We start from the raw sequence: 24,824 nt of genomic DNA, 5'->3' as shown, positions 1-24,824 counted from the left end.
AGGAGGGATGCTTTTTTCCCCAGTGATTTTTGATGAGGAGAGTGGATGTTACAAGGCTAAATACAGTAAGAAAGCTTTTGGACTGATTTGTAACCTGAGTATCCTTTTGCAGCCTCCACAGTGCAAAGGGGATTTTGTTCACATATTGGTGGTTTTCCACCAACTGCACTTCTTTTCTTTCATTTTCACCAAGTAGGTGCATGTATGAAAAATCAGTGTCTGAGTGTTAATTGACTTCACTGTCAGAGGTAAACCACGAGCTAAGGAAGTCCACCATGACATCACCTTCGAGGATATATCAGAATATTCTGAGCTGGAAGGGACCCACTATGAGAGAGTTTCTCCTGAAACAAGCACATGATATTTGGATGGTGGTGTCCTCCAAACAGGAGATTAGAGAGATGTTGGGCGTGCCTGTGAATGTGTGCTTAAGGATCTGAGCCCAGAGAGACAACAGTAAAACTGGATCTAGCAAACCGAATGCTCCTGAAAGCCGTTGGGAGGTTTGGCATGTATGTGAATATCCACCAGAACTGCGTGGAAGGTATCAGAGCTGGGGACAGATTAATTCCTGATCCCTGTCAGGCAGGGGAACAGGATTCTCTAGGATATTTACTGATTCTCTGAGTCTTAAATTGACTTGGCAACTGATAACTCTTTAGTCAAGGATGCAAATATACATCAATGTCCAATGCTCATTGGAGGCTCTGTTCCAAGGGAAGTGTGATCATCAGCTGGATAAAACCAGTTGAAAATAGTAAGGTGTAAGAATCTGCAGTCCTTAAGGATGTAATTGGAGAAGATTTCCCATGATGGTACTCCAATTATAGTATATTTCAGCAATTACAGAGAACTTACAGAAAATTTGATTAAGAAGCAGTAGTGGTATGAGGAAGAATTTCATAAGAAAGTTTTTTGGAAGGTGAGCAACAGCCTGATTTTTCCAGAAGAGGAGAGAGATGGGAGTAGATCATTAACTGATTGTTTCTGTTCTAAAATGTAGGTCCCAGTAGTTCTAAAAATTCATTGTACTCTGTGTCCTGCAATATATGGATATTCCTATTCCTCCTACATATTTACCTGGTAAGTAAAAGTAATATGATGATATGATCTACATTCATAAAGACCATTTTCAGATTTAACGCTTTAGCACTTCAACTTTTTTTCTCCTTTGTCTCCTTAGATTATTATTTCAGAAAGTAGTGCTTTAGTATTCCAAGTATTTTGCAGCTGAATGTTTCAAGAATTCATTGTAGTGGAAGATTTCAGGTTAAGGATACAGTGCCAAGTCTGCCAAGTATAGCTGACTTATTTTTCAAATGTTTTCATGTTATTGTGTAAAATACTTGTTTTCTGTCCTTGCAATACAAATCTATTTTGGGGGGGCTGAAAACTGTAGCACATCCTTCTTCCTCTATTTCATCTGCAACTCAGTGTCTAGTTGCAAATGAGAAAAGAATCCTGAATCCATGTTTCATCATCTGAAAATATTAGAAAATCAGACTAATATTAGAAAATCAGACTAATTCAGTAATTAGATGTTTTGATTAATTAATACTTCTTTCTCCTGTACTGTCAAAATAGGTTTATGCCTGTCCTGGTCAACTTCTCTTAGCAACTTTTGTTCTTGCTCTCGACTCTCTTTGCAGCTTTTATTTCCTAACCTATTTCAGAGTTTTTCGCCTTCTACATTAAATAAGAAATTACTTGATTAAAGGACTTTTTAGATTCTTTATTTCCCAGGAAAAAAATTTAAGTGTTTAATTAAAGAAGAATTTCTGTAATGCAAAAGGCATGTAAATTAATGGGAAGAGGTTTGCCAGGATTAGTAGCTAATCACATCGTGGTTTTTGAGTTCTTTTGACTTTCAGTGGAATCTTGAAGGAATGTTGTAACTCTGAAAGGTCTTATGTGTATAAAGAAGAAAAGCAGAATCAAGACAAATGAAGAGAGAAAATTATTTTCTTGGCTTTTCTTTTTGCTCTCCATATTTTGGTTATCCTTTTAAATACTTAACTAAAACAATTTTTGGACCAACTAACAGTGAGAGAGCAAGGACTAATGACAAAATTTATGCCTCAGTGAGGGTATGTTGTGTTTTGCAAATACAGCATTAAGAATCTGCTCCTTGGCACTTTCTCTCCTCAGAGGGAATGGCAGTTGTGCAGTGTCTGAAAATATCACGTAGCCTGACAGGATAAGATGGGTAGGATATGGCACAGCAGGGATTTAATGAGCCATTGTTTTGTCCATCACCAGAAGCTTCCCGCAAGGCATGCCCATGGCAGTGGTTTAAAATTTTTTTCTTTTTATTTTTTTTCCTATATTTTTCCTATCTTTTTTAAAGAAGTTTGGTTTTGGATGATCCTGTTTGCTGAAGGTGAAGGGCAAAATGCTAATGGAAGTTGTGTATGTGTAATTTTCAATATAAACCCCTGACTTTTGTCCAAACGTGCTATCTCATCCTGTGATGTAAATATGTGAATGTACAAATTGAATTTCATGTTGCACTGGATGGGCCCCCAGAGATTTATATTGTGCAAAATGTGCTGTATGTTCTGCTGTTGGTAGACTCTGTGTTTGGCTGCCTCTTCCAATGTTTCCTAAGCCACCATCTTTCAACAGTTACCGCAGGACAAGCAGCATCGTTGATGTTGTGACCAACCCTTTTCTCAGAGCTGAGCACTGGGAGTGTCAGTGCAGGAGCCTCAGCAGTGCCTGTGATGTGCAGGCAGTGCTGGGGGTGACCCCAGACAACACCTGGAATTCTTTCGCAGGAGCAGGAAATGTTCCCTTGAAGTCTTGGATCTGTTTCAAAAGGACATAAGTGGTTTGGCCCCTGCAAACACAATAATCTGGAGGAAAATAGTATCAATAAACACTTCTTCCCTCTGAAGGGCTCTCAGATACTCTTGTGTGTCTTGCCATCCATTATATCAAAAATTGATACAGGAGAGTACCTTTAAAAAGCCCTAATGTTTGCCACCAAAAATGAATGTTTTGTTATAAGAATAAATGAAAACTTGCAAAAAATAACAGAAAACTATTAATAATGCAAGCATGCCTATAGGACTCTAATTGATGAAAGGCAGCAGGAGTGACCTGCAGCAAACAGAACTCTGCTGCTGTTCCCTGTGTATTCCATGGAGAGCTTCCCAGCATGGCTGTCAGCAGGACTAGAAATCCTTGCCCTCATCATTCCTGTGGGGAATGACCACTGTGTATTGTCCATGTGTGCAGGGGAATGGTGACAGACCCTCAGAGGTGACAGACAGACCCTCTGTGTCTACACCTGTAAAGACAATAATTTTGTCCTTGAATAGAGTGAGGGGAGAGTCACGTAGAGAGGAAACAACACAGAGTGACAAAACAAATGAGAATCGCTGTAAAAGTTGGGTTTAATGTTTTGATTGCTGTGATGAAAGGACCAAAGAAAAAGCAGTAATATCACTATATCAGTATTTAAATCCAAGGTCAACCCACATCTCTGGTACTCAAAAAGGGATAGTGAATGGTAGAAGGTGTATGAAACAGCTTCTGGATATCCTGGACTTCTCTCATTCACCTCTTTTTCAAACAAGGTTGTGAGAGAAGTCTCTTAACCATTAAGGCACTGGGCCAACAGACATAAATTAGTATTGGTATAATTACCTAAACCAGCAGATTTTAAGTTACTCAAAGAGAGTAATAATGGATTTGTAGAAGTAAATAATAGGGAAAATGACCTGTGACACTAAGATTCAACTTGTCTGCATACAGAACAGTTCATGAGGGTAAACCATCAAAAGAGGAATCTGTGTGAGGATAATTGAAGAATGGTATTGTTTAACCAAGATTTCTTTCTAGAGTTTATAGTGGACACTAAATTGACAGTGTGCACACAGTGTAGTCTGATGACAGATAGAAGGTCATCTCATATATTATCTCGGAACAAAATTCATAGAAGAGCTTATTTAGGTCACACCCTTGCTTTCTACACTGCTAGGAAAAACAGACTGTGAAATACTGTGACTGATTTTTCAGATTCCATTGTTTAGACCAACTGAAAAAGAGCCTTAAGCAAAAGAAATCCTATAATGATTTATACCCTAAAGGGGCAGGGTCCTTTCATTTATGCCCTTTCATCTAGAGGGGACACAAATCCTGTCATTTCTTTCAGAAACTGTTCATTAATATTGTAATGCATTTGATAGCAAGGCAGTTCATTGCTGGGCTGAAACATGTCTCGTTTCACCATTTCCATGTGTGCCTTTCATGTTGAACAGTGAGTATGCATGACATGCTGGAGACACCAGTAACAAGATCTTACAACAAACAAGTTTCTGCTTGATAGCTGTGATGTGACAGAAAAGAAGTAGTAAACACACTGAGAGGTAATTTCGCTATCTGTAATGACAGGCTCCCTGCAACTTTCTTCAGGAGCCCAGAGATTGCATACAACTGTCCCAGAGTGTTGGCTGTACTCCAGATTCTGATGTCCCTAGACCTAGAAATTTTAGAATTAGTTTCCTTTATGAATTGTCCTACCAGGAAGCACAGTCTTCTGCACTGAAGAAATTAAAAGTCTATATATATAACTCAAAGTTGTGAGAGTGATTCAGTAGCTGAAATTAAAAGAAAATAATCATATTAGAAATGACATTAGAAAAATTACACTGGCATAAGGTAGCAAGATAAAACCCTGAGCAATTGTTACTGGATAGCATGGGAAAAATGATAATCCAGTTTATTTTAGTACCGATTTTAGAAGGTCTGTTGGACCACAAGATAAATTTGTTTTTAAAATAATTACCCCAAAAGGTTGTTCTATGGAGTGGGCAAAACTGTTATTTCAGATGAGACTGAAAGAAGCTCTGCCTCTCAGCACTGAATATAATGACCTGTTTTATGCATCTGAAGGTTGGCTTATCCTTAAGGTTCAGGCACAGGCTGCTGTTTTCATACCTTAACAAGTTACTGTGTGTGAGCTGCCATGAAGGGGCTGAGTTCCCCCAGCCCGTCACAAACCCTAAAATACAACGGTGTAGTTTAAAGTGGCTTCCCAGAGGTGGAGAGTGTGACAATGGGGACGAGTGCCAACCTGCGTTAGGGTGTTTAAGCAAGGAGGAGCAGTGAAATTTTGGGCTTTTATTTCTCTCCCAGCATTGTTCCAATGTTTAATCCAATTACTTTCGCAGTAAAATGGTAAATTCTTCAGGGATTAGGAAGTGCATGTTGATTGGAAACTCTTTGGATATTGCTCTGTATGTGCAGACAGGTGCTTTGTTATGAGATAAAGATAACTTCAACCCTGTTTTAAAATTAAAAATCTCCTGTGACCAGAAAACTGTTGTGTTCCTAATGCAATAGGGAAGGCTGTGAGTCCTTGTCTGCTCTAACGAGAGAGCTGAAGGCAGTTACCTCACATGGACATCCCTTTTCTTCCATCCTCTTTAGGTGTCTGTTCTGCAGTATGTTTAAGTGCATTGATTAATTAAGTCTATTTAGTTCTTGAGGTAACCCTCAGTAACCACAAAAAAAAGTAGCTGGGTCTTAGAATTCTAATCCTGAGCCCAGGATTAAAATCAAGTGTATGTTAATGTACAAAGGAAAGAGTTATTAAAATGGCACTCATAGGGAGCACCATTGTCCAAGACAGCAAACCAGAGAGTGCCTGCTGGAGAACACATTCATGTGGCCACTGGGTTTTCATCTTTCTTTCAGTATTCCTCCAACTAGACAGTGTTTTAACTTTGGATCTGGTGGGATGTTTAACTATGAGAAATAAGCAAAAAATCAGCAGGCCACATAGCTGTGACTGTCTGTGTTGTCAGTAGTCCTGGCTGGGGTGCAGGAATGTTGGTTGGTTGAAAGCGCTGGAAGAGCCATCTGATGCTCATCTGTTTGAGCTGGTGCAGAACTGTTTGCTGCTTTATTGATGCCCAAATGCCTCAGAGGGCAAAATGTGTAATTTCTGGTGCATGGTGGTTTGAGATTATAACTACTTCTTTTGAACCTCCCCAAATTTAACTGTTTTTTTCATAGTTGATTTGGAAATGTGACATCCGTGAACTGCTGGTTCTATCACATCTCCTGGGTACCTTATGGATGTCTTTGTTATCTTTGCCTGTTTTCACAGCCTCTTGTGGGCAAAAAGCTGTGAGAGGAGCCAGGTGTCACGTGTCGTGAGTTTTTCAGGACTTCATGCAGTGTTGCTGGCTCAGCTGCCCAGCTTTATGCACCACTAACTGTATTATTCAGTCCTTCTCTCATTCTTACAAGAACTGTGTGTCTGTTTCTCTGTATCTCATCTAGAAAATGTCTGAAGCCTTGGACTTGTAAACCAAGAAATGCCATTAGTACTTGAACTAATAAAGTCTTATTTTAGGTGAAGTTGTGTCTTGAGGTTGATTGATGTTGATGCCAAAGAAAATGAGAATGCTGTTGCTGTTCCTCTTGCTGAACTTCCTAAGGGCGCTCTGTCCTGTGTGTAACCGGTGTGAGCTGATGCTGTGCACTTTATATCAGCTGGAACATTTACATGGCTTCCTTCTCTATGTGGTTGCTTGTTCATGCAACAAAAGTAAAACTCTGATTGCTTTTGAGATGTCTAGAAAGTGACAAATCTGTTTTTTTCAGTGGGGTCAGTATTTGTAAAGGTGGACAGACACGTAGATCATGTAGAACTTGGCATTCCTGTAGAGACTGTAGCACACTACTGGTTTTAAAACAGCTAAAATTTTAGGAATTCTAGATCGTCTTACTTTCAATAGGTTAACTAATTTGTTTATTCAGTTTTGAAAATTCCAGTAGAAGATTGTTTGGTATTATTTTTTTCATAACAATATTTGAAGTGTATTCCTCCCTGGTCTAGTTCTGATCCCACCATAATTCAGAATATTCATGGCAGAGCTTTAAGATTTTGAAATATTACTATTAACATTGGTTTAGACTGTGACCTGTATGCTTAACTTCAAATCTAAATTCATTGGAATTAATAAATCTTTTGCAAAAACCCCCTAAATCCTTTGCATGTAAGTTGGAACACTTGCTTGTGGCTTTTTTAATAGAATTCTATTTGTAATATTTTTGGTCAATAACTTCTAGAATAATTTAAAGCATCATATTTACTTAATTTCTGCTTTTCACAAGTTCATTCTAGAAATAAAAAATGTTATGAATTCTCATATCATTACATATCTTAATGTCCCATCATCAAAATATTTTGTGCGCCCTACTGTTGCTCAAGAAAAATTACTTCTAAAAGAGGAAAACAATATTAAGAATAAAGACACTACTGGTAATTCTTTCACTGTGTGATGTTTTAATAAGGAAATAATAGCATAAGATCCAAACAAACAAATGTATTGTGCCACTGTAACGAATGTAATACTTTTTCTTCAGAATTAGCCCCTGATTTTGCCACCAGTAATGAGAACCCTGGGATTCCATCTCACGGCTGTGTGGAGGATGCCAACCCTTACTGAGAGTACAATGAGATGCTGCTGCAGTAACAATATCAATGCTGGTCTTCACATACCTATTTGTTCTTCTTAGATCCTTTCCCTTCAAGTAGTTGTCCTGTCTTCAGGATGGATATTCTGACTTCCTTTGGCTTTTTAGAAAGTGTATATTAAATCCACTATATTTGTTCTAATATCAAACAATTGGAATGTCCTTTTACTACAGAAAAAAAGGCAAATATATATATTAAAAAGAAAGGATTAAAAATTGTCTGATGAGAAAAGCTGAGAAAAAAAAGTTAAGGTGCTTTTCAATAATTGTTTATGTGCATGCTGATATCTGACGGTTCCCTGTGGTTAGTGTGAAGCAAAGATTTTCCTTGTGTTGAGGGAGAGGGGAGGGATCTCAGTTTACTTTGCAGCTATTTCAGTGTGCCTTGAGGTAAGAATGTGCCTGAGGATAGGTAGGGCAAAGCATTTGGTGTCTGGTAACTTATTGCACAAGGGTAAATTAGCTGTTTGCTGGAGCTCTGTTTTAAGATCTGTCATGCTGTTCAAATTTTGCCTTGTTGTATTTGCTGGTTTTGCAGATAGATTTGGGCAGCCATGCTTTGGTTTGCAATTAAACAATTTCTTTAGGCATTTTTTGCTGCTTCACTGAAGTAAAAAAAAAGTTCTATATCCCTTTATTGCATTCACTGACTCTTTCATTAATCTGAATATTCAAAACTCATGGAATGAGAATTGCAGCTTGGAAGGAATCCAAAATTCTCATAATTAATGGTGTTTCAAAGAATCATATTCTGAATTCTCTGATAAAGGTTGCACTTTATTAGTTTCATTGATGGCTTTCTTCGTGGGTTGGGGCATTGAGTTAATTGCCAAATGAAAACAGTCAATGTTTACTTCTAGAAAGACGTTCCTTACATTGTATTTTCAGTGTGACACCGTTCTTGGCCTTAGCCTTCTAAATCTTGATATGGAAAAAAAATCTCATATGGAAAAAGCTCTCCTTCTTCGTAACTCCTGTACTCAGAGTGTATTAGACACTTGTTTATTTCAGTTATGTTTGGCCACAGTTGGAAAATTAATGTATTCTTCAACCTACTTGTTTTCAAGTAAATTTTGAGGAACAATACAGTGTCTAAAGATGTGTTATCAAGATGATTTTTCTGTCATTTATGGGTTAATTAGAAGTGATGGTGTAATTTAGGATTTTTTCTTAACTTTAAAGTTTGCTGGGTGTTTCTCTAAACACTTCTGTTCGTTGGGGCAAAGAAGTGTTCAAAAGAAACCTGAATTTCTTGATTATCTTCATTTGTATTTCACTGCTGCTTGAGAGTTTCTATCTGCATCTGTCTCTGTGCTTCCCATCCTGAAAAAAAAGATTGCTTTCTAACCAGACAACACAGGCAGTGTGAGAAGGGAAGTGCAATCTCCATTTTACGGTTGGGAAAGAGGCAGAGATAGAGTGTGATTGTTCTCAGGTCACACAGGATGTTTGGGGAGCCAGAAATTGTACCCAGATATGTTGTTTGAGTCCTACCGAGTCACAAGGCAGTCTTTTCTCAAAACAGAATAAAATGCATTTATTTGATATACTCAAGTCAGTGATTTTTCTTTGGGTGGTTTTTTGGAACTTCTGAGATTTTTTCTATTTCAATTAATCTTTTTTCCTTGCCTTTGATGTCCTAGTTTGCACTAATATTTAATGTGTGATAGAATGGGATTTACAGCTTCACTGTGTGAAGGATTGAATGTGAATGAATTTAAATAATAGTTTGAACATAATTAAACCATTTTTTCAAAGAGATTACATTTCTAGATAATCTTTATTGCTATTGCTATGTAAAAGATTTAAATCTGTTTCCATCTCTTTTTCATGAATTGATGCATATGCAAAAATAGATGATATTTCAGATGGACTTGTAAGGAAAAAACCCTTTCCCCCCCCTCCTTACTGTATTTAGAGCAGATAATGGCTTAGACTGTAGCTTTTAATTATTTTCTTTCTAAAGTATTCAGAATTTGGTAATTTTTAATGTACCATGAATCTCTTGGAGTTGGTGTGTCTGACCCTGGCGATACAACAGTGGATCTTCCAGGAGAGCAGTTGTCTGGTTTTGTACTGAGGAATTTCTTCAGCAATGTAGGTACAAAACCAGTTTTACTGATTTAAATTTCTCTTAAGATCTTTTATTACCAGAACACATGAAAAAACAGCTGTCCAAATCCCAACCAGCTAAAGTTACTTTACAGATCTGAGAACCACAGCAATTGATCCTGGAAGTGGAAGAATTTTCTCTCTTTAGACTTACAATTCTCTGAAGGATCTACCTGGGGCTGTCCCCAGGTAGAACAAGTAGAACCACTTGGAAGAGATTCTGAATAATTATCAAGTGACAAATTGGTGTCGCCACAAGTAGAACTGACAGAAAGAACTCGCAGATTTACATCCTGCAGTGTTTTATCTTAAACTGAAACCTTAGGAAACAACTGGACTGGCTGGCAAAGGTCAATGTTTGTGAGTGTGATTCTTAAACAAGCCCAGTGTTTATACCATGTTAAATCTGCCTTTGGAAAATTAACTATGATATGAAGGGCACCTTGGTGTGCATCTGTCTTAGGAGTCTGTTGGAAAAATACTCCAAAGATTACAGCTCTCCAGACACAGGGAATAGTTGCTGTGTGCAAATGGATTTTGTGCTGTTTGGCTTGGCTGTGGCAGCTGCAGCGGCTGCCTGGGCCTGTTTAGTCAACAAATGCAGTATGAAAACAGAGAGACTGTTAAATGGAAAAATGGGGATGAAAACAAGAGACCTAAATACTAAATATACCTATGGAAATTTTACACCTAAAAAAACCCCTGTATTTTGCTTCAGTAGTGATCTTACTGTGTATTTAATCATGGACTATATGGATACATGTCACTTGCTTCCTCCTTTTCTCTGTGCAACAGTCTCTTTAAGTGTGAACTTCACAAGGAATGGCTGGAAAAAGGGCTCTTTTAGTCGTGTACTTGCACTATCCTTATGTTCAGCTCATACTGATGAGACCAAGGGTAGTTCTTTCTTTCTTCTTCTTCTTGCCTTTTGTTGTCGTGAACTTCAGTACTTTGTTGAAGGTTAAGCCTTCACATTTAGTTACATTTAATTCTGCTGTGGCCATGCTGTTCAGTGTGTGAGGTGTTTCTCAGATCCCTTGGCCAGCCATCGCTGCCTCCTTGGAAAAGACATGGGGAACCACAGACACATCACAAACAACACAAATGAATCAGTTTTATTTGCCTGACTCTTTTTATCTGCTAATTTAACAGAAAACTTATGCATAAAGGACATTGATCTGTTTTGATAGGCTTATTTGAAACACAAATGAGCTTTAGATTTACTACTAAGAAAAGAGAATGATAAAATCCTGTGAAATACTTCATAAAACAAAGCTCTAAGAAAGTCTGTGGCTGAAGTTCTACATCTTACACTCATCATTTTTTTCTTTTTATTCTTTGTCTAAGTTTCAAATGTTTTCCCTTCCACTCTGTGGAAGGCTGGGGGTGGTTCACGAGGCACAAGGTGTTTTGCAGTGTGTGGCAGGGGCAGGACAAAGCAGGGCTTGTCATGAAGCAAGGCTGTTTCCAGCCAAACAAGCTCGAAAGAGTGTACAGCAAATAGTATGTGTCACACAGCATTTTGTATTATTTTGCTTGTAAAGTGGATGGATGTATTAACTAATGGGGAAAAGTGCCCTTTGTGATTGTTTGAAAAGGTTATTTCATCTTTCTTGTTACTAGGTTTGCAAATTATAACCTTAACATTTTAAGTGTGACAAGAACAATTAAATTGTTAACAAAAAATGGATTAATGCGAGTTTGGATTTATTGTGAAAGTGGGAGTAAAGAGCTTATCCAACAATGTCTTTGAAATTCAGATTTAGTCCAAGATACTGCAATAAGAAAAACTGTTGCAAACAATTTTTGAACTCGGCTTTGTTCACGTGTCAACACTTTTTATCTTTAATACTCTTAAAGGAAAAGGAAATTTCTCTGAATATCTCTGGTACTTGGCTGTGGAACAAGCTTAAAATATAACTGACAAACTATAGAATAGAACTAGTTTTGTTCCTTCCTGGAAATTGTTCTTTTCTGTCACTTAAATATCATTTTGTGGAGGAGAGATCTAGAAATTGTTCTTGGAGAACTTATATACAGGAGAAAGAGACTTTAGGGACATAAGCCCTTCTGATCATAAAGATCCATATTTCTTTGATGTATCAAGTATATACATAAAATTGCTATATAGTTGAATTTTAAAGATGAAGAGGAGACAGAGCTTGCCCCTGATGTCTAATGTATCACCTGATATGTATGAGATGTGTTCCCATGCGAAGCAAATAACATTTGAGCTGTAACCAAACCCACTAGATAAATGAGCAGACCATATACTTTGAAGTGTCTTCCACTGCCTCTGACTCTTCTACATCAGTCAGTACAAAGTCTGACATTCATCATTAACTGACTCCAAAATTAACTTTCATCATAACGTTAGCTCTGTTTTCTGTCCAAAGATGTTACAGTCTGGGATACACAAAAATTCCAGCCAAAGAAAGAATTCCAGCTGAGGCCAATAATAATAGTTTTTTATAAGACAGTGTAGTATTAGGATTTGGTGGCCGTGGCACCAGACCTTTGGAATGATGGAAAGGTAAAATCCCTGGTATAGAGTGACCCAATACTTGTTTTTATGACATTAATCATAGATAAGGTTTATGTCATTCTTGTGATAGTTAAAACAAATGTTTAATAATAGATAACTGTGGTTCTTTACTGAGGAATATAAAAAGAAGCATTGCTTATTCAGGGAAGGACTGGAACATTGTACAGGGAAGAACTGGGAAACCTTTAGAACTGGAGCACTTGGGTGAAATTTGCATTTAAAGACTGAAGAAATGTCTGATTCCAGTGGTGGGTTGTCCTTTTGATGTGAAGACAAATCAGGGGAACCGCCTGACTCTTGGTCAACGGATGACAGTGAGCCAGCAGAGTGATTTGGCTCTAACTGAGGCCGTATTTCCTAAATATTATCAAGGAAGCTGTTTCCAGGACAAACAAAAGTATTGATGTATTTGCAAAAGGCAGTGCTAAACTTTGGAGTCCCAGGTGCAAAAATGAGCACATGTCTGGAGAGAAGGGCTTGTCCTCACTGAGGAGTCTGGACAAGCTTGGCTTGCTTTTCTAGGAGATGAAACTTGAGACGAGTTTGTACATATATTCTATAAATACATTATGGATGTAAAAATCAGCATAGAAGAGGCAAGACATTTAACCTGAACAAAGATGATAAAAGAAACTGAGTGCAAACTAGCTGTAGGTAAGTTTAAGATAGAAATTAAAGGTATGCAAGCCTAGGACAGGAGTTTTCCTACCTCACTGAGCTCAGTCTCACCCTATACTTCTACAAATGCTGTTTTAAGAACAAGCACATTTTTGTCCCTACTTTTGAACTCCTGTTAGAAAGTTTCCAGCACCAAACTGAATTGGATTCTGAAACTGCTGTCCCCTAAATGCAGTGTGGGTAAAAGGCCTGGCTGTTTCACACTGGGAGCTGTGTCCATGATTGGGATTGCGTGATGGGCTTAACTCTGACCACACAGAGCTGCTCCATGACCTGGTGGTCTGTACGAGTTCTGCTCCCCATTCCTATTTCTGTTAATCCCTTAAATTTCAAGATGTCTGTTGTCTTCCTTGAAAAGGTTATTTTTTTAAGACTGTTTTTGAAAATTCCTGATAACCAACGGTGGCCACGTTCCTGTTTCATGCTTATCTCTTTGCTTGAATGTGGCAACAGTGAATTAGCATAAATGGTCTGAGGAAAGTACTTAATACAGATTAATTTGTATTCTTCTTTAATCCTTTGAATTTACCTCCTTGAAGATACATCAAAGATGAGCTTGGTCCATAAATATGTTTAGAAGATAAATACAGTAGGGGGAAAGAATCCTGTTTTATGGTATTCATAAAACTCAGAAATAAATCCTTCATAATCAGTCATTGACCTGTATGATATGTTTTTTCCAGTTTGTTTCAGATCCTTGTGCCAGCAACCCCTGTCACCATGGCAACTGCAGCAGCAGCGGGGATGGCTACCTGTGTCTGTGTGGCGAAGGCTCCGAGGGAGCGAACTGTGAGCGCTCCTCTCCCAGCTCTCTGCTCCCAGCGCCGGAGCGGACGGAGCCGCCGGGGCCGCCGCGCAGCAGCGCAGCCACCGCGGAGCCGGACACGGTCCTGCCGCGCTCCAGAGCCACCGTCACCTTACCCACGTGGCAGCCCAGAGCGGGACAGAGGGTTGTAGATCTGAAGTGGGATGAAATAGAGGTGAGAGTATTCTGTCTAAATGAAAATACACAGGAAAAAACTTTAGTGTTATAATATTTGGGATGTCATTTGTGCATGATTTCGTGGGTGTCTCCATGAGAAGATGCAGGTGTGAACTCTGCCCTGAGTTAATATGCTAAATAAATAAGGTTAAGTTGGCCTGTGTGTTGTGTTAGGTGGTTCTCTGAAATGGAATGCTATTGATTCTTCCAGGCGCTTGTATGACACCGTATCTCCAAACATTAAATTCAGCCAAAAATAAAGGCTGAACCTTTAATATAGTTTTTGCTATTCACAGTTATATGTTGCTTTGGAAAATACATATTCCTGAGGTGTTAAGAAAACATGGTTATTTAAGGATTAAAGTGGTAGTATATGACACAGTTCACAACTCTGGAGATGCAATGACAGTGGTGGAAACATTTAAATGTTTGAACTTTCAAAACATTTGTTGTAACTTTTACAAACAATCTCAAACTTAACATTATCTGGCAAAACTACAGCTGGAAAGCCCACAACATATGATCTTTTGCTTTCTACTGTGTTGTACACTGCTTTCTTAGTAATGCTTAAATGTCTTACATGGACCCAGTATCTGCAAAAATAAAAAAAAATCATGAAACTTTACCTAGTTACTGTTAAAGTAATGACCAGCTTAGTACCAAGCAATAGTGATAATGAAGCTTGTTGATGAATAAATTTCTGTAGGCGATTGTGACATCTTTTTCTTATTGAGAAAAGTCTTTTAAAGTAATTTCATTTCAGTTTATTCAGGAATAAATAGGTAAAATGTCAATTGTATCTTTTTTTGTAGCGTTTCAATGAGTTTGATTCTCCTGAGGTATTTTCACACACTACACAATGTCAAAGTGAACAGGCAGGAGTTTAATCCTGGAAGAAGTGTGTTTTTCATCATTCTTTGCTAGCCCAAATGAATTTGTAGATGTTTTTACTGTAACATTCATTTAAATCAATTTTTTGAAAGTAGAATCAACCTATGTAAAGTATATGTTTGATGGGTTATGACTCTCAGGTTATATCTGAGGTGCGAGTATTTTAGGGCTGTATCACATTTCAGTAGGAGTTCTGGTGGGGAATGTCTGGAGCACAATCTTTATTTCTTGGAATTCCATCTTGCCTGATATTTTACAGTAGAACACGTGCCAGGCACCAAGGATGGAGTTTGGAGAGAGCACTGAAGCAGAAACAAACAATGGTCTGCTCTTATTACTTAGCTGAAATGCAGTCTCATCTCTGCATGGTTGCTCCATATGTCCTGATCAATTAAGGGCATGCTCTTCCCTGTACCACATTTCCCTGGTGTGTATTCCTCAATCTGTAGTCTGGTGTTGTATAAGTAACATTTTTGCCTGGTTTGCATTTTAGGTAGATTCACTAAGAATTTCAGTCAAACAGATTGTTCACAAGTGGGTATTTTAATAGCTCAAATTCACCCTTCTGCATCTCTTCTCTGTTCTTCCTGAGGAATACTGAAGGTTATCAATTGCATTATTAACACAAACATGGAAATTACTCACTGCCCTATTGTAAAATTGCTTGTGTTGATATGTTTTTAATATATTGTGATGGGCCTGGTATTTTTCACAAGCTCTCTAGTTGGCATAATGACCTTCTACCGTGTTCTTTGGAATCTGCAGTGAAAGAGAGGATTATCTGAAACAGAGGGATTTCAGTTGCTGATTCAAGGCATTGTCTCTGATCTATATTAAACTGAAGGGAGTTGATTTGCCTGAAGGTTTGTGTTCCAAAGCCTCTTTGCTGGAGGCTTCAAAAGTAAGAAGTTAAGTGTTAATAAGAAAAATACTACCTTTCCCCATAACTTTAGGGACTTTGCAAAGCTTGATCCTTTCTTGCTCTCTTAAAAGCAAAAAAGTAAAGTAGATGGACATTTTGCATTGCAAAAATGTGCTGTTTTGATGTTTGTTGAGATTCAGGGGACATCAAAGGCTGGTATTATTATGTTGTTTGTTTTTTTTTAATCTTCCAGGGCTCTCTGTTTTCTAAATTATTCTACACTGATACTCGAACTAAACTAATGTTCTTCTGACTCTTGTCTCAGAGCGAAATTTTGCCAGAATCTTTCCAAGTGAAAGCTCTCACTATCTTGCAAGGATGAAGTTTATATGAAAGCTTTTCCAGGAAGTTTTGGGAAGTCAAAAAATGAACACCTGAGAGAAGTAAACTGTCTAAGGGACACATGATCTATGTTTGCAGTTGGACATGTTTTCTGTATTCCTCAGATCCCAGGGATATATTTGGCACTGCTTTGCTGGGATGAACCATCTTGGCAGTGTCTGAACCAGTAGACAACATACAGATATCTTTGGATATAGTTTCATTTCTTAAAGAGGTCTGGATATAGGAAATTAATCTTTCCCTGATATGCAGATTAAGGAGTAAAAACACGGACAATAATATTTTCTCTCAGTAGATTTCTTTAATATAATACAAATTTGTCTTTGTGCTCAGCTGTTGAAAGGGAACTCTTTTTCTTACTTGGGGCAATCAAGTTACTCCCCTTGCAAGAGAGATCCAACTAACAATTCACATTTCCCCAGTTCAATCACCTTTTGTGTTACAGTGTAGAAGAGATATATATTGGCCAATAGTAGAAGAAAAAAGAAACCATCTCATTAATCTGACTCAATTAACAGATTTAATAGAGGTTTCTGTGTACAAAATCAACTGTAAGAATACCAGTACCATATTCTCATGTGTGTCTTTTCCATAAGAGCTCTCAAATTCTTTTCAAAGAAAATCAGCAGTATTATTCACGTTTTGCAGGTGGAGACACTGAAGGATAAAACAGTGAAGGGATTTGCCAGGTGCACAGCCAGGAATTAGAATGCTGAGCACGTGAGTCCTAGTCTAACCTTCTGTTTATACTGCAGGTTTGTAAGGCAGTTAAATGCCTCCCTGACATCCGATCCCGTCAGATCTCGGAAGCTAAGCAGGGTCAGCCCCGGATTGGTACTTGGATGGGAGACCTCCTGGGAAATGCCGGGTGCTGTAGGTTCTAGTCCTGAGTGAAATACTGGCACTGTCCAAGCTCGCTCGGCCATGGCAGATGAACCTCAGGACTTAAACGGTGGGGCCAGTTCTGCGCAAGCTGAGCCTCACCTAAAATCCACTGCGCAGGCTGGAAGGGCACACCCACGTGGGGAGAGCCCTTCCCAAATCTTCGTTCGCGAAGCTGAGCCACACACTGCAGGTGTGTGTTCAGATTCAAGCTTTTGGAACCAATGATTAGAGGCTACAATAAACTTCTAATTCCCCTTGCAATGGGGACAGCATTTGCTTTAGATGTGGCCTTAGCAGTAAATTATAAGCCTTTAAAAAGAGCATGGCTGAGTAGGGTGGAAAATCTTGAAATGGATTGCTCCTCCTCTGCAACAATGGAATATCCTTAAGGAATAATTCTGCTTGAAACAGGGACCTTTGAATCTTGCCTGCTTAATGTGTTGCTAAATGTTTGTGCACTTTTTGACCAAGCATGGAATGGGTGTAGAAGGAGGAACAGAACAGAATCTGAATGGAATCATGGAGGAGAGGCCCATTTGAGGTTGCTAAATGTTGAATAAGAACTCCATCCTTATGAATGACATCTTAGGAAAATCTTTGTCATGGAAATCCCTGAAGGCTGGAATATATAGACTTGCCTCTTTCCTAATCAGTTTTCTTGACATTCCCTTTTATGATTGCTGTTAAAGTACTGGAATGTGTATAATTTTGGTTTAACTTAAGGAAGCTCTTCTACATGTATATAAGATTTGGTTTGGAAATCTCTATTACTTTTCTTTTGTTTTTAGAAAAATATATCCTACAAAGACATAAGGAGACAGAAGAAAACACAGATTTTGCTAGAATAATTTTAACTTTTTTCTAGGATAAATTTGTAACTTCACTAACACTCTCCTCTACAATATTTGCTGATGGAACTTTCTGTACAAACACTATTCTGACAGACAACTTGATGTAAACATCTCTGGATAGGTGATACTCTTTATTATATTTATTTTCAAAGCAAACCCCTAAATGTCTCTAAAAGTGCAATAGCCCCACACAGCCACCTGCTCACTCTCATCCAATGAGAATTGGAAGGGTAAAAGTGCAAGAACTCAAGGGGAGATAAAAACAATTTAAGAATTTTTTAAAAGGAAGAAAAACAAAACAATAAAGAAAAAACCTAAACGAAACACTCACCACCAAGTAATCGATGCCCAGCCAGTCTGAGCAACAGCAACCCTGGCCAGCTTTTACCTCCCACCCCCAGTTCTATTGCTAGGGGTGACATCGTGTGGTGTGGGATGTCCCTTTGGTTGTTTGGGGTCAGCTGTGTCTGTCTGTTCCCCCAAACATGAGCACCCCAGCCCACTTGCTGGCAGGGCAGTCTAAGAAAGAGAAAAGGCCTCGGTGCTGTGTAAGCACCGTTCACTGATAACTAAAACATCCCTGTTATCAACCCTGTGCTCTTCACAAACCCAAAGCACAGCACCACCCAAGCTACTGTGAAGAAAATTAAATCCATCCCAGCCAAAACCTGTGCAGACTGAACATCAGAGTTTATGAAGTTGACATTGATTTTGGTGGTCAGCCTGAGAGCAGAAGGCAGATGGTTAATATGATAACCAGGTAATCTATCTGAGAGACTGTCATTGGGTGAGATAACCTACTGTGCCTGCTGCTGCATCTGCCTCTTAGTGTAATACTGATATTGTTAGTCTGTGACAGAAATACAAAGTTTCAATAGTGTTATCTAGAGGATTGTCAAGCATCAAAATGCACTGGATCCTCTTAGTGGTGTGATTGCTGATCTACAAAGTGACTTCTGCTCAGATGAGCAGAGAAACACAAACTGCCAGGGACAGAACTCGCTGTGTGGATGTGCAGCCTTTCTTACCTCACATTTCAGTGCCACAATAACTGGTAGGCCTTCATTGGATACTGTTTTTGGGTGCAGTCTGTCCATCTCTGCTTGCTGTTCTTCTGTACTCCTACTCTGAACACTTCTGCTTTTCTCTCCCACTGGGGAGATGTGTTAGAAGTAAACCCTAATTTTATTTCTATTCTGGTTTTCTTTTAAGCATTGTCCCCAATGAAACTCTGGCAGATAGAAACAAGTGCACTTGTGTGGAGGTTAAGCTACACAGTAGTTTTTCCATGCTACAGGGCAAGGGTACTGGAACTGCCTTTTTTTTTTTTCTTTTCTTTTTTTATTTTGTTCTGAATTGAATTTCTGTGCCAGAAAAGGTCCTGCTTTATTGCTTGGCATCTTGATTTCCAGGAGATAGTAATACATCCCCCTCTTATGGTTCTTTTATATTGCCCTTTATTTTCCTACTTCTCTTTTCACTTTTAAATTATTTTCAAGATCTATAGTCAGGATCTAAGCTGTTTTATTTCTTTCATATATTATTTTTCCCTTGCATAAGGAAGACTGCCAAACATGTTATGTTTCTTAAAAAATAAGGGATACTTCTTGTCTCAGTTAGAGGATTGAAAGAGAATAAATCCTGCAGGCTCTATCCTGATAGAAAAGTAGTTACATGTTCAGAAAAGCCAAAAGTACACGTTATGAAACTTGCTTTATTGAATTGAAAGTTAATATGAAATCCCTTGGAAGAAGATTTGAAAGAACTAGCATTTACAAGACCATTCCTCATAATGCTTTTAGCGTGACAGCTTCTGTCCCTCTGAAGAGCTGAAAGATTATCCTCCTTAATGCCCACATCAGTTTTTGTGGGGCACCGCTCCAGATTGCAGCCTTGTTTTCCTCAAAGAACTCCTTCAATTAACATGATGTCGTTTCTAATATGTTTAAAGTTTTAATCATTGTTTTTTTCTTTTTTTTTTTACTGTAAGAAGAGTTTGTGTCCATCTCTTTAGTTCAAGAATGATGTGTGCATTCATGTATTCTGTTTATTTCCAGGCTAATTTGCCCCACTTTGCTCTGGCTGCGAGACCATGCAAATGTCTCTGTTGCCCAATTGGGAGGCAAAAACAGGAGAACAGCCTTTTGAGATGGAAGGATGAGAGATTAATCAAAGAGAACCTTCTCAGCTAGCACAGGAGGAAAGTTTCAACTGAAAATGTGTCTGTGTGTGTGAGTGTGCACACACATGCACACTTAGTTCCTTGGGTATCCCTTGGTAACATTTCCAAAAGGAAACACTCTCACTGTGCACTGGAGTGGGGTTTAGTGAAAGCCACGGTGTCACTGGAGCTACAGTGGCAATGTACAGCAAAGACCTGATGGGCACCTGGCTCATGGGGTGAATTTTCCCACACAGCATCACAGAGTAGGTGAGGTTGGAAGGACCTCTGGACATTCTCATCCAAACGCCTTCCTCAAAGCAGGGTCAGCCAGAGCAGGTTGCTCAGAACTGTGTTCAGCTGAGTCTTGAATAACTCAAAGGATGGAGAGTCCACGAGATACTTGACCAACCTCTTCCGGTGTTTAAAAGCAACTGTTAAATTTCAGAACTATTCATTAGTATCTAGTTAATAGGGGAGTGAGGAATTTCTAAGGCTCATATGAATTTAGTCATTCCACTTACAGACCACTTTCAAATTTGAGGGAAGTGTGGCATGTTTTGCAAGAAGGAAAAGCCTCCTGCAATTCTGTGAACTCAGGGGTGGAGGTACAGAGGAAATGCACAGGTGCTGTGGTAGCAGAATGCCTGTATTTTGCATCCTTCAGGATTAGTCTGCCCAGGCTGATAAGCCTTGTAGAAGTACAAATGTCTGCTCAGCTTTTCAGGAAGCATACTATAAAATTTCATATACAATACCTTTCTTCAAAGAACTAATTTCAGTACTGAGGCTGCATAAATGTAGACTTAGTGTCTGTATATGCTACTCTTCTTAGCCTCATTGAATTAAAGTCTAGTGCACTTATCAGTGTAATAAAGGCACTCACTCATGTAAAAATATTGCCTTGGGATTTATATAGGTATTTCAGCACCTGTTGAGTTAAATGTATATCTCATTATTCTGGTTTGTGTAAGGCAGGAGAGTAGGCGTACAATTCACACTATTAAATTTCTTCAGAAAGTTTGTAACATGGAAGAATAGTCTGTGGCTCCCTTTCTAGGTAGCACATGTGATTTTCTTTGCAATCTCATCTGTGCTATTGCTGTGGCCTGTAAGGAAATGTAGCCAGTCCCTGCTGTCTTTTCAAGGTCCAGGTAGAAATTGGAGCAATTCCCTTCTCAACATTTCACTCTTGCTTTCCTGAATGATGCTGCTCTTTACCGATGTAAATCCTTAAAACGTTTGAAGCAGATACGAAATTTTTATATATTATGTTATCTTTTAACACCCAAGAAAATTACTTAGATGCAAATTTATGAAACATGTATGTAAAGAGGAATTCTGTATTTACTATCAACAATTTGATAATAACTTTAAACTCTAAGTAAGGTATTCAGGAACAGCTCTTGAATGTATTCTCTGTTGAATACAGGAGCTTGTTTTTGTAATCAGCTCCTAAACATTCCTCAGGCTCTGGAAGATTTTGTTTTCTTTGGTGACTATTTTTAAAGTAGCTACATTTGTGTTACAGACATAAGTCTGTTCCCCAAGGACTTTCCTTCCTGTCTTAAAGGTTCTGTACTATTGAGTACTTCAGGGGATTCTAAAAGAGATTGATATCATTGCAGTTCCACATAATATTTTTTTTATATTTATTTTTATTTTTGGGAGTGAGAATTACAGATTTGTTTAATCTTCTGAGTGTCCTTTATGATTGCGATGTATTTGTTGTTTTTGGCCTCATTCTTCAGTTGTTCAGCTTTGCAGGGAGCTCTGTTAGGACATGAGAAAGACATCCTTAAAAATCTTTATACAAATTTCTCACAGCTGTTGAAAAACTGTGCAATTTGTTTCTTAATTCAGGTATCAGAGCTATCATTTTTGTCTCCATAGTATTTGCCTGAAATAGAACACTGCTGGGACCATTTTTTGTTCCTTTTGAGAGCTTCTGCTTCTTCTTGCATTTTTTTTTGTCTGATCCAAGTATAAGGGTTTTTAATATATTAAAAAAATAGAATTTCAGCTGTTGTAAAATCCTGGATTTAGTGTCCTACTGGTTTATATGATTGTTTTATCAGATTCTTAGAGCTTGAAGTCAGGGCCAATTACAAATGGAGTACCAGATAAAGACATCAAACGTTACAGATCTTTTAACAGAAGAGTCAAAACTGTGCATTTTGCCTTTCACTCTTCTGATTATCATTAGAGTATTTCTTGTGTGTGCTTTTCCTGCTGAATGATCCTAAATTCTGATGTGTTTGAAAGCTAAAGTTTTTTGTTTGTTTGTTTGGTTTTCTTGTTTCTCTTTCCATTTTCTCAAGGTCATATCTCAGCTCTTGTTTTGCAGCCACTTTGTTCAGTTCTTGCTTCTGTATTTTTATGTTGGCTTTTTTTTTTAATTTCAAAGAGATCAATACTCTTTACTTGACAAACTTCTAATATTAAACAGTAAGTTAAATGAAATACATAAATTCCAGTTTTCCCACTTGTGTTCCAAGGTAACAGAGGCAAGAAATTGTAAAACTACAAAAATGCTGTAAAAGTGAGTGCATTTTTAGATGTAATGTAAGACTGTGTGAGGATAGAGATGTTGATTTCTTTTTTCCCTTTGTTCTAATAGAAATATAGATTCTCAAAGAAAATGGAAGTTTAAGTGGTGGCAATTTTCCTGTTGGCACAGGAAGGGTGTTAGCCAAACTAACTTTGTGCTTTGAAACTTAGCTCCATAATTTGGACTTCTGAGATTTAAAAATTGTAATGGATATATTATTTTTTTTCCAAATTCATGTGAATAATTACAATAAAATTGCACCTCATTTTATTTTCATAAACTGCCTGTATTCATGTTGTATGTACCAGGGAATTCTACACTGAGTTATGTAATCTACACGTCAGAAAATCATTCACTTTGGGAAATGTCCATACTGTTTGTCTTGCCTGAGTCAAAATGAGCTCTGAGTCTCCACAAAAATTTTTACTTACATCCTATTCTGGACTTCTGTTGTTCCTGTTTTTACATGTGTTTAATAGTACAGTTTAGAATAGGAATTTCAATTTTATTTAAGCTTACTGTTTGGATTCTGGCTTTTTATTTGATGTCAAAATAATTAATGGGAGGGTGTCAGGTTGCATTTTCGCCTTTTCAGTAAGGTTGATGTCAAAAGCTTGCACACACCCCCTTGATGACTGACAAAGTAACGTGGCAAACTTGCCTAGAAATTTGAAGCTTAAACTGGCTTGTTTGGGATTTTTTTACAGTGTGATATTTCATAGACAAGCTGATGAAGATACATGAAAACTAGTTATTTAAAACTACTGATGATGTTAATTTAAGTGATAGAAAGACTCAATTATGTCACATAAAATATTACTTATTTGAAATAAATATACCCTTGGAAACATTAATGACTTTCAAGCTGCCTTTAGGAAATTACTACTTTTGAAGGTCTGAATAATTAAGGAGTCTGTCTGTGATTCCTCTGTGTTGTGTGACATCTTTTATGGTGTCTTGATCCAATTAATGCAGTAACTGATTTCCATGCCTGATGGGCATCACTAGGTTTGGCAAACACATCCTTTCACTCTCGACTGGGACCATCATTTTTTTCCATCTGAAAGCACTGTTTGTCTAAGCAACTTTTGCTTGGAAAGAATAGTAAAGGGCAAGTGGAAGAGTGTTTTTAAAGGAAAAAACCACTTCAGTGTAGTAGAAAGACAATGTATTTGCCATTATAAATCCTCCAAGACTGCGTAAATCAATGATTCAATATTTCTTTGATGTGGCAAGTGTTAGAGCTATTTATTATTTTAAAACCAGAAGCCTATTCATCTTATTCTAAACATGTTTGCTTTTAAAAGAAGATGCCTTTAGAAGTTCAGACTTATATGCAGGATTTTTTTGTTACAAAGCCCCTAAAAGGATGGTTATGCAAATTTTCAGAATATTTGTTGGCAGCACAAAGGTTTTGGTGAATGTTTTGGTCCTTCCTGAAGACTTTTAATGATGACTGCTGGACTATTAGTGTCGTCTGTAAAAAAAATTTTAAAAGTTTTCTTTGGTCAGATCATCTCCCTTGGTGTTAAATAGGGCTATTTTTGTTTCCAGATAACCCCAGATGTGGCTTGTGGAAATGCCAGTTCCAACACCTCTGCTGGAGGCCGGCTCATCTCCTTTGAAGTTCCACAGAATACATCAATAAAGTAAGAATATTCCTTATATGTGATGAAACACACAAGTGCTTTTATTCTCATTTGACTGGATAGTTTGGACAGCAGTTTTTGAGACAGGCAGGTTTGTCAGATGGCTAAAAGGCTATGAGAGAACTGCAGGCAGACTCCAGGCACCAAGCAGTGCCACGACAGCTCTGTGCTGGCATCATTTCCCCCACATATTTAATGTTTTAGGAGATGTAAGTGTGTAAGCTGTCTCTGGGCTGTCATAATGCAACAGAAATTAGGGCAGACATGTTGAAGATGTCAGTTTGGAGAAGATATGACATTTCCTTTCTACTTCATGCAGGGAACACTTTTGTACCCCCTTTAATCTCGAGATGCATTTACTGGTACAAAGTGTTACTGTTGACTATATAAATGCATGTATTTTGTGCATTTGTTTTTGATTTCTGGGTTACTGCTTTGGCTGTCATCATCAGCTGTGAAATCTTTGTGTATGTCCTACAAACCACGTTTCTCAAAAATTTGAATTTATTCAGTAACTTGCTTTTCAAACTCTTGCTCTTTCCATCACATACTCGCTTTGTTACTTTTAATTAACAGAACCTGACTTCCTAGAAAGATCTGATTCTGTCAGCTGGGATGAGGCACTTTCTTACTGGAAATTTTATTTTAAATAAAAATCTGCCAACGTAGTTCTCTGGCTCACAGCTTTACTGCAATTTTAGGCTTAGATTTTCCCAAAATAACCTACTTTTCTCATACTGTCATCTTATCTTTCAGAATCC

The 24,824-nt window shown here is 38.0% G+C and overlaps 1 protein-coding gene across 1 annotated transcript in view; it reads left to right on the top strand.

Annotated features, from left to right (window-relative positions):
* Positions 1-24,824, top strand: part of DNER (delta/notch like EGF repeat containing) — a 113,598-nt gene that overhangs the window by 28,911 nt on the left and 59,863 nt on the right. Inside the window, exons 2-3 of the mRNA XM_071566641.1 lie at positions 13,513-13,809; positions 23,969-24,063. Coding sequence (XP_071422742.1) covers positions 13,513-13,809; positions 23,969-24,063 — 392 coding nt within the window. The remainder of the gene's footprint in view (positions 1-13,512; positions 13,810-23,968; positions 24,064-24,824) is intronic.

This window comes from Pithys albifrons, chromosome 11, assembly GCF_047495875.1.
Source record: "Pithys albifrons albifrons isolate INPA30051 chromosome 11, PitAlb_v1, whole genome shotgun sequence".
Taxonomy (NCBI): domain Eukaryota; kingdom Metazoa; phylum Chordata; class Aves; order Passeriformes; family Thamnophilidae; genus Pithys; species Pithys albifrons.
The sequence above is the reverse complement of the archived record's forward strand: the minus strand, read 5'-3'. Positions and strand labels throughout refer to the sequence as shown.